A 14,052-nucleotide genomic window follows, 5' to 3' on the forward strand; every position below is an offset into this window, starting at 1 on the left:
ATGAAAATGATGGGAGAGGCGGGGGCAGTACATCCACAACCAAAGACTACCAGGATTGCCAGAAGAGTGCCAGGAGACAGTCAGGGGCCTGGGTCCAACCCACTTTCACAGCCCTCCGAAGGACCCAACCCGCCCAACACCTTGATCGTGGGCTCTTCGCCTCCAAATTAAAAGCTGTTGTAATCCGCTGCCTTGGTCTGTCACCTGGGTACCCTGTCCCTTTAAGAGACAAGCTTCAACCACTCCCAACCTCCCCTGTCCTTCCACCCAAGCAAGAGAGCAAGCAGATCTCCCATCTACTCTCGAATCCTCCCTTTCTCTCTCTGTCTGCCCTTCTTCTGGAGAGGCGGCTTCTGTCTTTCTCTCTCCTCTCCCCTTCCCCCACTTATCTCCTTCCCTTCCCTCTCTATAACCCACTAAATAAACTCTATACCCCAACTCTCTCTGCATGGCGTATATATCTGTCTCCCACCCGCCGCAGTCTCCCACCACAGGCTCCCACCCACCAGGGGACCCATTGAGGCCTCAGGTCACCCACCGCCGCCCCTGTGCAGTCTCCCACCTGCACACCCCTTTTATAAATGATAACATAAGCTGGTACATTTCTGTTATTTAACCCACTCTGCCTCTGGTGCTTTGCTATGGTTCCCGTGTGAGTCAGCTTTTCCATCACTATTATGAACACCTTCAAAACTAACCTTAGAGTCAGATATAGGGGTTAATGCTGAAAGATCAGAGGAGCAGAGCAGCAAACCACTAGAGAGTTCTTACCTCTACCGATGCTCAGACAAAAGGGGCAATCCTGTCTCTACAAATCCTCAGACTGCTGCTGTCTCTATGAAACCTCAAGAGTGCACCTCAAATGGAATCCTCAGATTGAGCTCCTGCCTCCTCTCATGTTATAGTCCTCTCTCCCAGCCATATTCCTCCTGTTTCCACCTCCCTAGTGCTGGGATTAAAGGCACGTTGACCCCAAGTGCTGGGATCACCTTTGTGTGGGATCTACTTCTCGGTCAGACAGATTCAATTTCATGTAGCCCAGGGTGGCCCTGAACTCACAGAGATCCATCTGCTTCTGTCTTCTGAGTGTTGGGATTAAAGGTGTGTGCCACTACTTCCTGGCCTTTATGGTTAACTAGTGGCTTAGCTCTGCACTCTGATCTTCAGACAAGCTTTATTTGTTAGATCATAAACAAAATATCACTACAGAAAGGTCTCCTTTGACTCATATGTCCAGAGAATCCAATCCATAGTCTTGGTGGCCTTGTTGCTTTTAGGCCTGCAGCAAAGCAGTGCCTCATTGGCAGGGGCACGGGAGAGGGGGAAGGACACAGAGACCTGTTCACCCTAGGGCCAGGTAGCAAGAAAACAAGGAGGGGGACAAGGTCTCACTGTCCCCTTCCAGACCATGCTCCCAACACCCCGGAGAGTTCCCACTAGGCCCCACTTCTTAGAGGTTCCACCACCTCCCAATAGCTCTGTGCCGGTGACTAGGCCTCTACATGGACATGTGTGTATGTCTATGTATGTGCATGTTCCTGGGTTAGGGGCACCCCCTGGAGCTGAAGTTACAAGCTGTTGTAAAGCTGCCTGATGTGGACGCTGGGAATTGAACTCAGATCCTCTGCATGAACAATACATGTTCCTAAACACTGAAGCCATCTCTCCGGCCTCAAACTAAGTGCTCTCGTCAGCCAGCTTCGGGAGGCAGATATTATCCGTTGGCTCCGAGTGAAGTTCTGAATTGACAGGCTAAGAAGGAGCCAAGACGGGAAAATCTAACAAGAGTGAGCTCATGAGCCGGGCGGTGGTGGCGCACGCCTTTAATCCCAGCACTCGGGAGGCAGAGGCAGGTGGATCTCTGTGAGTTCGAGGCCAGCCTGGTCTACAAGAGCTAGTTCCAGGACAAGCTCTAAAAAAGCTGCAGAGAAACCCTGTCTCGAAAAACCAAAAAAAAAAAAAAAAAAAAAAAAAAGAGTGAGCTCATGGGCCTGGGCAGGGCAGAGCTTTGTCTTCTCCTTGGTGCAGCTGCCAAACGCTAGCCCTCTGAAGTCTTTGTCTCCTAAGCTGCACTCCTAATGCTTTGAATCGCACTCTGCTTATGTTCCATTCGCTCTCTGAGCTCTTAGCAAACTGGTCATGCCTGGATCCGCGTGGGTCTGTGATTCCTGTGAAGTCAGCGTGGGCCCCAGCATTGTCGCCCCTTGGAAAGGGAGATCCCAAGAGTGGCTTGCAGAAGGGGCAGCCCCTCCCCTCTCTCTGCTCTCAGTCTGATGGAGCTCTCTCGTCTTGCTGGCTGGAAAGTTAACCGGCACAGTTGTTACCAGCTCCCCTGTTGCCCGAAGACTTGGCTCACTGATCTCACTTCCTGGCCCGAGGTGCCATGATTTGAACACGCTTCCCAAAGTCTCTACTGCACGCTCAGCCCCTAAGTTTTTATGTTAACAGTATCTAAAGGTAGGCAGTTGGGATTCGGTGAGGTCATGAGCATAGGACTCCCATGATCGAGTCAGTGGCTCCATGAGAAGAGAAAGGTAGAGCTAGGGGTATAGCTTGGTGGTACCTGCCTAGCGTGTGCAGGACCATGGGCTCCCTGCTGGGCACCTAAACTGTATTGAAGAGTAAAGAGGGAGACCCAAGCTAGCACATTTGCCCTGCCTGACCATGTGCTGCCTCTTACAATATTGACACAGCAAGAAGACCCCAATTAGAGGCCAGTGTCTTGCTCTTGGGTTTCTTAGCCTTAGAACCATGAACTAAACTAACCTGGGCTCTTTGGTAAAATGGTTCATCCCTTGGGTATTTTGTTATAGCACTAGGAAATAGTTCCCAAGGGGGACAAAGGAAATTCTGGAATCTGGGAAAAGTCATTTCAGGTAGGATGAGTGGGTGCCTAAGACCCATGAAGGAAAGGTGTGGAGACACTTATTCCGTAGACATATAGACTGAGTCATCAAATTGGCATCGAATTTCCCAACCAAATATAGCCACTGCGAGCACAGGGGACATTTGAAGGAGAACAGCTCTCTGCAGTAAGCAGGACCTCAGCAGGAGGTCAGCATCTACTGCTGCCCACCCGTTCACCCAGTGACAATTTCTGCTGCCAACAAGCCCTCCGTGGCGCTTACCCCACTGACTTCCACCCATGTCTCCTGGGCTGACATCAGTCTCACAGAGTAAACCACTGTGCACTGAGCCCAGTCTATGCGTGGCTTTTAAGAAGGACAGTTACTCTACACGGTGGGTCTTTCTCCTATCTTGGGAAGGAGTAAACCGCTCCAGAACTAAGTCATTTCAGGAGGACTGAGTGGTTCGCCCCAAGCACCTGGCTTGTTGTAATTTCTGAGTTTAAACTCCGGGTTGTCTCCGAAGCTTTCTGTCACCAACTTTCTTCCAAATCCGCACATCTTTGTCCATTTGCAGAATTGTTGCTGGCAGGAGGGTGGCCAACTGAGACATGCGCCACTGCCCATCATGGCCGTGAACTTGGCACGGACTGTGAGAAGAGTGGTTGAAGTTGCAGGCAGCAGGTCCCTCTTTATCTACCTGCCTCTTGACACTGGATGAAGAGGTGGGGCCCCTGACTGGGGAGATGCCAGCCCTCAAATGGGAGCCGTTGCTTACAGAATTGCTGGCGCTGGGTTAAAACGGACAGAAAGAAACTTATTATCTTAGCCTGGAGAAAACCTGGGATGTGCTTAAGAGAGCTTTCCGTGTTATGCTAGCTAGCATGCCACCCTACCTTCCTTAGAAAAATTAACTTTCCCTGAATTCTAATTCCAGTTGACGAACGGCAGCCCTGTTTGTGGCTTATGGAGAATTTTATAGAGAATTCCAAGTGAAAAAGGCAATCTGAATCTGTCACTTTATTCCCTGTTAAAGAATGCCAGAAGCCAGCAGCCTCCTGAAATGTTTGTATGTCCCCATGATTTGAAGGAGTAAAATATTTGGGCTGAAAAATAATTCAAAGAATGAAGACTATCTGCTCAGGCATGCTGGGAATCGAGCTATTTGGCGCCTAGTTGATTAGCTGTTATTCGATTGGAATAGTGCAGTCTGAAATAACTTATGCACCATATTTCCAAGATGGGATTTCAATATAATTTTAAACACACATTGGGAAGCTATTCAATATGCCTGACTCATCACCGGCGAGATGCTAATCTTGTAATCACAAGTTGAGATTGGAAGAAAACGGAGAGTCGGTGGGGAAAGAAAATAGGACGGAAGACATGTCCCCACATACAAAATTATGATCCTCCAAGAGCCGCAAAATTCAATGGGGAGAAAGAAAAGCTCATTAAAAAACTCGGAGTCCTCCACACAGGGACTTTGGATGAAGCTTTCAGGTGAATTTGATTTTCAAAATAAATCCAACAGTGGAGTTCATAAATCTCATTGTAATCAAGTTTGCTCAGAGAACTGAATTGCTTGAACTAGGGCCCCAGCTATAGTGCTGGCTGTGGTCTCCACACCTAGTTGTGTAGAGACCCACTTTCTGTCTCTCTGCGGGACGGACCCTGCTCACTGTGTGGGGGCCGTCTTGGACCACATCACTGGCCTGGCACATGATCTTCGGCAGACTTTTGCTTTCTCTGCTCATTCCTCCTCTTGCTCTTGCTGTCCTCTTCTTCGATCCAGAGCTGAAGAGTCTATCTAACTGCTAACAATGACCCATTTCATACCACCAGTCCTGGCCACACCCCTACGCTCTGGTTGACCCTGTCCAACACAACCAAAGCTGTGCTCCTGGTCTTAAGGCCCCTTGTTTGCCCCATTCCCTGTCTCTGAGTTTGGCTTAGATTCCAAATCTTGGTGTCGCTCTTGAGTCTTCTCGAGCCTCCCTCCCTTAAAAACTTCTTTATTGAAATATGACTCGCATATCACAAAATTCACACTTTGAACGTTCAAGTCAGGGGGTTTCAACACAGCCACCGAGTTTCAGAGCCATGACCAGGGTACAGCCAGGGCATCCCATCAGCCCCTTTAGGACCCCCATGCCCATTGTCAGCCATTCTGTATTTTGTTCACACTCCGGTTCCTGGTTTCTTCTGGACGGTTCATACAAACGGAAGAAGCAAGACAATAGGTGGCTAACATCATGCCTCTAAGGTTCACACATGTCATAATGTGGACAGGGATTCGTTATTTTGCTCTCACATGCACTGCTTTCATTTTATTTTATTTTATTTTTTTACCATTTATTAGTTGCTGGACATTTGAGTTGCATCTACCTTTTAACTATGACAAATAAAGCTATTATATGCACTGATAAGGACATTTTTGAGGAATGCATGCTTTTAGTTCTCTTGGAGTGGGAGCTCTGAGTCATATGTTAACTATTTACCACTCAAGAACTGGTAAGATGATTTTTTTTTAAAAAAAATGGCATTTTTGATACCAATAGACAGAAGTTTCAATTTCTTCTCATTCTGTCAGTATACCATATTGGCCTCTGCTAATTTTTCTTAAATTTTACCCATCCTCGTGAGTGTGAAGTGATATCTTACTGTGGCTTTGGTTTTCATTTCCCTATAACTATGATGTTGAGCACTGTATGCCGTGATTGGCCACTTTTGAGGAAGTGTCTACTCAAATCTTCTGTCCACGTTTCAATTGGCTATCAGTATTTTTGTTACTAAGCACTAAAAGTTCTTATATTCTTGATGCAAGTTCCTTATCAGAATGTGGTTTGCAATATCCCCTCCATTGTGTAAGTTAATCTATTTCTCATATTAATGATGTTCCACGAAGCACAGATGTTTCTAATTTTGACAAAGGTTAATCTAATTTCTTTTGTTTCTTGAACTTCTGGTGTCATTTCTTAGAAACAAATGCCTAACCCAAGGTAATGAAGCTATTTCTCTCTCACTCTCTCTCTCCCTCCCCTCTCACTCTCTCACCCTCCCTCCTTTTCTCTCTCTCTCTCTCTCTAGACAGGATCTCCCACCTCCTACTAATTTAGTCCAAATTTCTACCCTGTGGCCCCCAACAGCCCAGTAGGCAGAAGTGCTGTGAAGCCCGGTCATATCCTCTGAAGAAACAAGAGTAATGATGGAGGAAGAGAGCCAGTCAGACTGCTTTTTGCATTAAAACAAAACAAAAAGCACCCAACACACTACAGAGGTCATGGGATGACTAAGTATTAGGCATAGACAGGATGTCCAGTGTATGAAGGCAAACAAAGCCAAACCATGATGTCACTGCCTCCGTCTAGGTCAGAAATGTTTAAGTTCTGAGGCTCACGGGTAGCGTTTCAGGAAGGTACATGTCCGGCGTGTATTGCAAAATAAGAGCTAGCCACTGATGGCCAGGGGCAGAATTCCCAGTTCTACTTATCTATCTTCCAGACACGTGGGGAAATGATTGAAGAGGAGCTTTCTGGACTGTGTACGGGCAGGGGTCCACATGCTGGAAGGGCTACATACGGCCCCAAGCACCAACATGGAGATTTTACAACAATCAACTGCTTGTGCAAGTGTGCCCAGACTCAGACACACATCCACAAATACCCCGACACACACATATACATGCATATATACACAGAAACATACACATGTGCACGGGGACACACACAGATACTTATGTAGACACACAGAGACATACACATACATACACGCCCCTCCTGAAGCAAATGCACACATCTAAACCCTGTGTGAACCTTTGTCAAGGCAGAGCTCCTCACATTGCCAAAGATGGAGACAAGCAAATTGCTTGGGGGGTTAAGGCAGGGAGAGTTCCAGGCCATTCTGGACTCCAGTGGGAGACCATATTTCAAAAATAAGCAAGCAAACAAACAAACTAATGAATAAAACCTGCCTGAAGGATGCATGCATCAAAGCGGGGGAGGGACAGACCTTGACAGTGTTGTCAGCAGACATGGAAAACACTTTATTTTCTTCCAAAGATACGTGTACATATGCCACAGGAGCCGTGTGGCCTCTCAGCACACCTGTTGGTTTTCTAGAAAGAAAAGAACAAATGAACACAAAGCCATTCTATCTGCTGTTTTCTGTTTCTCTTTTTAAAATGCAACTCGGCTTGGCCTGGATCTGGCAGTTCTATTCAGCCTGGAGGAGGCTTCTGCTTCCTTCTGATATTACACAAGTATATATTTCGTGTAATAAAAGGACTGAGGCAAAATAATAAGCAGTTTTAGCAACAGACCTCGGGGTGAGCGGAAGCCTGGGGCTCTGCTTCTCCAGCTGTTAACAACAGCTGCATAAAAGGAACAGGCAAGGAAGGTGGGGCTGCCACGGAGGCCGAGACACATGGGCACTTTCTACAGGCCCGCCCGAGGGAACAGCGTTCAAATCTGGGCTCTGCAATAGAAAGCTATTTTAAAGCAACCTTGCGGGATATCGTGGCTGGGTCCTCTGGGAGGGTCAAGAGATAGAGAGAAAAGCCTGGCTGAGGCTAAGGCAGAGAGCACATACCTGCTTCTAAACGTAACAGAAGCAAACAGAAAACTGCCTTTCATTTTTATTATGTCTCTTACATTGTTCTCCGCTTTGTTATTGTTTTTTTTTCTTTTCTTTATTTATTTTTTGGTTTTTCGAGACAGGGTTTCCCTGTAGTTTCTAGAGCCTGTCCTGGAACTAGCTCTTGTAGACCAGGCTGGCCTCGAACTCAGAGATCCACCTGCCTCTGCCTCCCAAGTGCTGGGATTAAAGGCGTGCGCCACCACCGCCCGGCTGTTATTGTTTTTTTATCTTTGTTATTACCCCAGAGGGTGAGCATCTTGTCACCATTATACATGGGAAAATTGAGTCTGTTGCAGGTGGTTAGGAGAAGCTCCTGGCTGGGGAGTCACAGAGGCACAGACAGATTCAATACGCTTACGCACTGCACCTTACAGTGGCTGTCACCTGTGCCATGGATGGGAACGGAGTCACCTTGTGGGCCTCCATAGATGCCAAAGAGAGTGATCCAGACAGCAACCTGGGCATAGCCGACGTGATTTGTGCTCACCCAAACTCAAAGATCAAGTAGGTCCCCTACTTCCAACCCCTGTTCGCAGCATGTCTCTGGGAAATGACAGGCCTGCCTGTGGGACTCTGACTCTCTCATTGCTTCTCCAGGCTTCGGGGGCCTCATTGATGAGTGGACTTGATGCAAGGGCCAGCAACGACAGAAGCCGGATGGATTACAGACATTACACTACACAGTAGTCTCAATATATAATCAAGAAGGTAAAACTGGGGAGAACTCAGTGGATACAGCACTTGCTGTGCAAGCAGCAGGCATGACTAATGGAGTTCAGATCCCCAGAACCCACAGAAATGTTGGATGGGAATGTCAGCCTGCTTGTAATTCAAGCACTCAGAGGGCAGAGACAGAGGATCCCCCCCCCCCCCCAAACAAGCTGGTTAGCTGGACCAGTGGTAACCACAAACTTTGGATTTGACTGAGAGACTCTGCTGCAATGAAGAAGGTAGAGGGTAGCTGAAGAGAAGACCCATGTCTTGGCTTTCTGATGCTGTGATAAGCATTGGCAACCAAAAGCAACTTGGGGAGGAAAGGGTTTATTTCGGCTTACAGCTCCCAGGTCACGCACTCCATCACGGATGGAGGTATTTTCTCCACCGAGGTTCCTTTTCCTCAGGTGACTCTAGTCTATGTCGAGGTGACAAAAATCTAAATCAGCACAAGTCTCAGTGTCAGCCCAGGTGACCACACACACGTGCACGAGCACACGCAAGAGACACACCAACAAGTATACGCAGGAGCGCACACCGCACACATACGACAATAATAAAGTAAATGAAAAACTGGAGTGTTTCTGGGAGCCTGTTCAGAAGGGCCTACTGTGTGCAGGGCAGGCCTGGCCCAGGGCATATGACAGTGTCCCACTGAGGAGGTGATAGCCAGGGACAGTCAGTGGACCCAATCCCAGCTCCTTATAGACCAGTTGAGGCTTTCTTCTTCTTCTTCTTTTTTTTTTTGGTTTTTCGAGACAGGGTTTCTCTGCAGCTTTAGAGCCTGTCCTGGAGCTAGCTCTTGTAGACCAGGCTGGTCTCGAACTCACAGAGATCCGCCTGCCTCTGCCTCCCGAGTGCTGGGATTAAAGGCATGCGCCACCACCGCCAGGCTCAGTTGAGGCTTTCTGTCATGTCAACTACACCTGTTCTCTCACGTTAACTCTGTATGGTTTACAGAGGCATGATAGAGCTATTCAATCTGATGGGACTAAAGCCCATGCCCTCGGGAGGACACCGGGCCACTGCTGCGAGGCCACACGAAGCATGCACTCATTGCACGTAAAAACTTCAGTCACTCTGCAGCTGACCATGGTCCCTTAAAGGCAGGATGCTGTCAGACAAGGGGGAGTCACACTGAGATCCGGGTGAACAACATCCCGTAGTCTCTGTGCCATTGTAAAGTATTTACATTTGTTGTTTGTTTGTTTGAGACACAGTCTCTCTATGTAGCCCAGGCTGGCCTTAACCTTGAAGTCATGATTCACTTTCCAAAGTGCTGGCATTATAGGCATGGCCACTGTGTCCTGCTGGGATTTATGTTTCACAACAGTTACAATGAAAAAATTTTAAATATTTTCTTGCATATGGATGCTTTACCTGCATGTATATCTGTGCACCGTGTACGTGAAGACCAGAAGAGGGAGTTGGATTCCATGGGACTGGAGTTAAAGATGATTTTGAGCAATCATGTGGGTGCTAGGAATAGAACCCGGGTCCTCTGGACAAGTAGCCAGTGCTCTTAACCACTGAGCCATCTTTCTAGCAGCCCCTGTAGTGAACTTTTAGAGGCTTAGAAGCAGAAACATCCCAGGCTCTGTGTGGAGAGACTAATTTTGGACAGGGACTTTTCAGTGATCCTCACAGGGACCCCCCCCCCCCCCCCCCAGTTATATTCCCATTTACTTGACTACACCAGTAGATGTCTACCTGGAAGGAGAAAGACAACTTACCCAGGCAGATAAGGATTCCAGACCCTGACGAGTCGATCCATCCCTCCCGTCACCAGCAGGTTCTTTTCCCTACAGAAGGAGAACGCCTTGACTCCCTTATGGATGCTGAACACAGTGTGATTGCATTCTGCCCGCCTTGGGGGCAGAGCAAGCGATGCTGAGCTTTTCCCCTTCTTGACAGTCTTCCCAGCGTTCCTTATTTCTTCTAGCTTTTCCTTCACGTTTGTCGCTCCCATAGCGAACCCTAAAAATATGCACAGGAGAACAAGACACAGCCTCTTAATGTAATCGCTCAATTCCCTGACGGCCTGCTGTTTTTGTTAAGGCCCCCAGACTTGTTCTCAGTAATGACGCTGGTATTTTCTTTCATCCCCACGGTTAAATTCCAGACAGCCTGAAAATAAAAGTGGCGTTGAGTAAGAAAAGACTCTTCTCACTTTTCTAAAAAGGGACACGAGACACACCTGCGATGGCAGAGGTAGCATGAAGGCCATTTGCCTTCTAGGCTTTCATTGCCCGTGGCATGCCCTCACCAGCAATGCTTTTATTTGAGTCTTTCAGAAACTCAGTGACGCAAGCACATCCATCCCCACCTCATCTTATCGAGAAAGCACAAAACAACTGCCAACCAGAAAACATGGAGCTGTCCTGGAGAGATGGCTCAGCACCTAAGAGCACTGGCTGCTCTTCCAAAGGATCAGAGTATGATTCCCAGCACCCGCGTTGCCTTGGAGACCCCAAGATGTTGGGAGATGCGAGAGCCGTGGGATACCTACCAACAAGTGCTGCTGCCGGGCGGTGGTGGCGCACGCCTTTAATCCCAGCACTCGGGAGGCAGAGGCAGGCGGATCTCTGTGAGTTCGAGACCAGCCTGGTCTACAAGAGCTAGCTCCAGGACAGGCTCTAAAGCTGCAGAGAAACCCTGTCTCGAAAAAACAAAAAACAAACAAACAAACAAACAAACAAAAAAACAAGTGCTGCTAACAGGGAGTGGAAAGGAGTGTGCTGCCATCAAACAAAGCTGAAAGGAGTTGGAGAGCTGAAGAATGTTTTGACATCAGACATGGAGACGCAGAGTTTGGGGTTTGGTCTTGCTTTGGTCCAGAATTTCCTCACTATGCTCTGCTCCAGACATTTTGGAATGGTAATGTATATCCCGTGCCATTATATGCCGGAACCATGTGATCTGCTTTTTGATTTTGATTTTTACAGGTGATTACAGTTAAGAGATCACATGAACCTCAGAAGAGACTTTGAACTTTAGACTTTTAAATAAGTTTGAGACTCGCATAGACTATGGGAATTCTGAGATTGAACTGAACGCGTTTTTGCATTATGATATGACTACATGCCTTTGGGGACCAAGGAGTGGAATGTGGCAGTTTGAGGAAAAAAAAAATGGCTCCTAAAAGGAGTGGCACTCTTAGGAGTTGTAGCCTTGTTGAAGTAGGTGTGGCCTTGTTGGAGGAAGTGTGTCACTGTGGGGGTGGGCTTTGAGCTATTTTTTTGCTCAAGTTTCGCTCAGCGTGACAGTCTACTCTCCATTGGTTGCATATCAACACGGAGCAGAGCCTTCTCCAGCAGTGTCTGTCTGCACACTGCCATGTCCCACTATGATGATAAGGGCCTGACCCTCTGAAACTTTAAGCCGCCACCTCAACTAAATGTCTTCCTTTGTAAGAGTTGCTGTGGTCGTGGTGTCTTTCCACAGCAATAGAAACCCTAACTAAGCCGGGCGGTGGTGGCGCACGCCTTTAATCCCAGCACTCGGGAGGCAGAGGCAGGCGGATCTCTGTGAGTTCGAGACCAGCCTGGTCTACAAGAGCTAGTTCCAGGACAGGCTCCAAAGCCACAGAGAAACCCTGTCTCGAAAAACCAAAAAAAAAAAAAAAAGAAACCCTAACTAAGACAGTGGCTCACGATCATATGGAGTGCCAGTTCCAGGACTCTGATGCCCTCTCCGACCTCCACAGGACATGAAAGGAACATGGTGTACATACAATAGGTAGACAGAACACCCACATGCATAAAAACTAATTTAAAAATAACAACAAAAATGGCAGGGGGAAGCATTGAGCTCAGGATGGTCTGAAGCTAACTCTAGTGCCCTGAGTGTCCATTGGCTCCATCAGGAAACTGGGGAATTGTTTCCTCCACTGATTTGGACAGATACGTTCATCTGGATGATTGGTTGATTTAAGAATCTCTTCAACAATAGGTTCCAAATGGTGGAATCAATGTCCTCCTGTGGGTTTCCAGCCCATGTCTGACCTGAGGATGAAGAAAGAGGGTCCTCAATACACTCAGCAGGGTCCCTGCTCCCTGCAACCTGGATTCCCCTTCATCTCCCCTGTGTTCCACGTGACTCAGAAGAACTTTGGAGAAAGAAGGCTGGAGAATAACATTCGGCTCCCCACTCCCCACTCATTGCTGGTAACTCTGTTGGGCAAGGGTTAGGCTGTCTGAGTGTTGTGTACGTTATTATGACTTACAAGGTCAACACTTTCCCAAGAATCAGGAAGAAGGATGCACCATTCTGGAATGCTCAATCAGTCTAATGCAGGCTCTTTCTTCAAGGGCATGGACCGCTCCTCTCAGCAGACCATGCTCAGGTACGACTCTGCCACAGGCTTTCTGAGTCCTCAGGAGAACCGGGAAGTCTCTGTGGCAGAAACCTGTCGTTTTCAATGTTGCCGCTATTCTGCCTCTTGGCATCTCTAGTTTGGAGAAACATCCGTGCAATGGAGTTCAGAGATGTGTCTAAACATGTAGACAGGACATCCTCTGTTTTCCTCCTCACTTTTCTGGAGCTCTTTTATTTTGCCAAAGCCTCAAAATTAAGGACGCCAGCCATCCATTCTGGGAGTCCTGGGAGAGAACTCGGAGAAGCGCTGGGCAGCTTGTATATGATTCATGGCTGTCATCCAAGTCTGGGGACACCTTTGGTGATCTATCGACAGAGAATTAAGATGAGGGTCATGTGTGTCCTTCCATAATAGTGAAAGCCTGCATTGGGTAGAGAAGCTGTCTACCCCTTCCCCCTTTTAAGATGGCAGAACTAACCAGAGGCTCTGGGTGAGCACTTAAAGTGTCAAAGAAAGACGGTGCACCTGCCTCAAACAGCAGCTTGACAGGTTTGTTGCTCACCCTCCTTGTTTTGAAGCCAGTTCTGAAACTTCTGAGCAGGTGTGGCACTTTATTTGAATTTTATTTTATTTCCCAAGTAAAAAGAGAATAATCCAAGTTCATTTGCATGAACTCTAGCGACTCTCTTCCAATAGAGCCAGACAAGGATAGCCGTTTAAGTGGTTGCCATGGGAACCAGAGAGCATAGCTCTTCTCCAAGGTCTGAAGGAAGGATGATGAAAAGTTTAAGTGGTCGCCATGGAAACCAAGAGCAGATCCAGTGCCGGTTCAGATCCCCGGCGCATTAGCTAGCAGGCAAGTCTTCAGGGATGAGGGTGTTGGAGGAAGTGAGACTGATTTTCCTCTGTGATCTTCGCGTTAGGCTGACCCCAGATGCTGCTGCCACAGCCGCAGGCTCATTGTGGCACCTGCAGCCAGGCGAACGTGCTCCATGTCAGCCCTTGCCTCCTCCGAGTCCAGCTGCATTTTGAGGCTTCTTTTACATACCCTGCCCAGGGTTTCACCCCTTGCTCTTCAAGACTTTCCTCACCACATCAGGTACCCCACAGATGTGGAGGTCACAAATCAGAGCCCTGGTCCCATTTGTCAGGGACAAGACACTCCTGAGCAATCCAGCCCTGTGTCCCCTGTGGCCTTAGCCAAGATATGCTTCCCTTTGCATATTCATTCACGACAGAAATGAGGCTAGACATTCCTGCTTTAAATAAACAGCAATGTGGACGGCGCTAGCGGCTTGACAGTTAACTGAGGTACTCACAGGCAGTGGCTTTCCTCTGTTACAGCGTCCCTTCTTCATAAGGTCCATCTACCTGGGAATACGTAGTTGACCATAAGGCAAGCTTTATCCCTCCCTACCCCCAAGTATATAAAGGAAGGGCCTTCAGGCTCTGCCCAAGGCCTCTTTGCCTAAAGGGGTAACAGGGAGTCTTAGGAAGGGAAGAATTTCCTCCCGTGATGAGACTGTTACCAAGGAG

At 47.9% G+C, this 14,052-nt stretch overlaps 1 protein-coding gene across 1 annotated transcript in view; it reads right to left on the bottom strand.

Annotated features, from left to right (window-relative positions):
• Positions 1-13,543, bottom strand: part of LOC119824389 (WD repeat-containing protein 49-like) — a 47,766-nt gene extending 34,223 nt beyond the window's left edge. The window contains exons 1-4 of the mRNA XM_038344511.2: positions 13,446-13,543; positions 12,548-12,648; positions 9,932-10,175; positions 6,858-6,963 (exon numbers count right to left, since the gene is read on the bottom strand). Of these exons, the coding sequence (XP_038200439.2) occupies positions 6,858-6,963; positions 9,932-10,175; positions 12,548-12,648; positions 13,446-13,543 (549 nt within the window). The remainder of the gene's footprint in view (positions 1-6,857; positions 6,964-9,931; positions 10,176-12,547; positions 12,649-13,445) is intronic.
• Positions 13,544-14,052: the final 509 nt, after the last annotated feature.

The sequence above is a fragment of the Arvicola amphibius genome, chromosome 10, assembly GCF_903992535.2.
Source record: "Arvicola amphibius chromosome 10, mArvAmp1.2, whole genome shotgun sequence".
NCBI lineage: Eukaryota > Metazoa > Chordata > Mammalia > Rodentia > Cricetidae > Arvicola > Arvicola amphibius.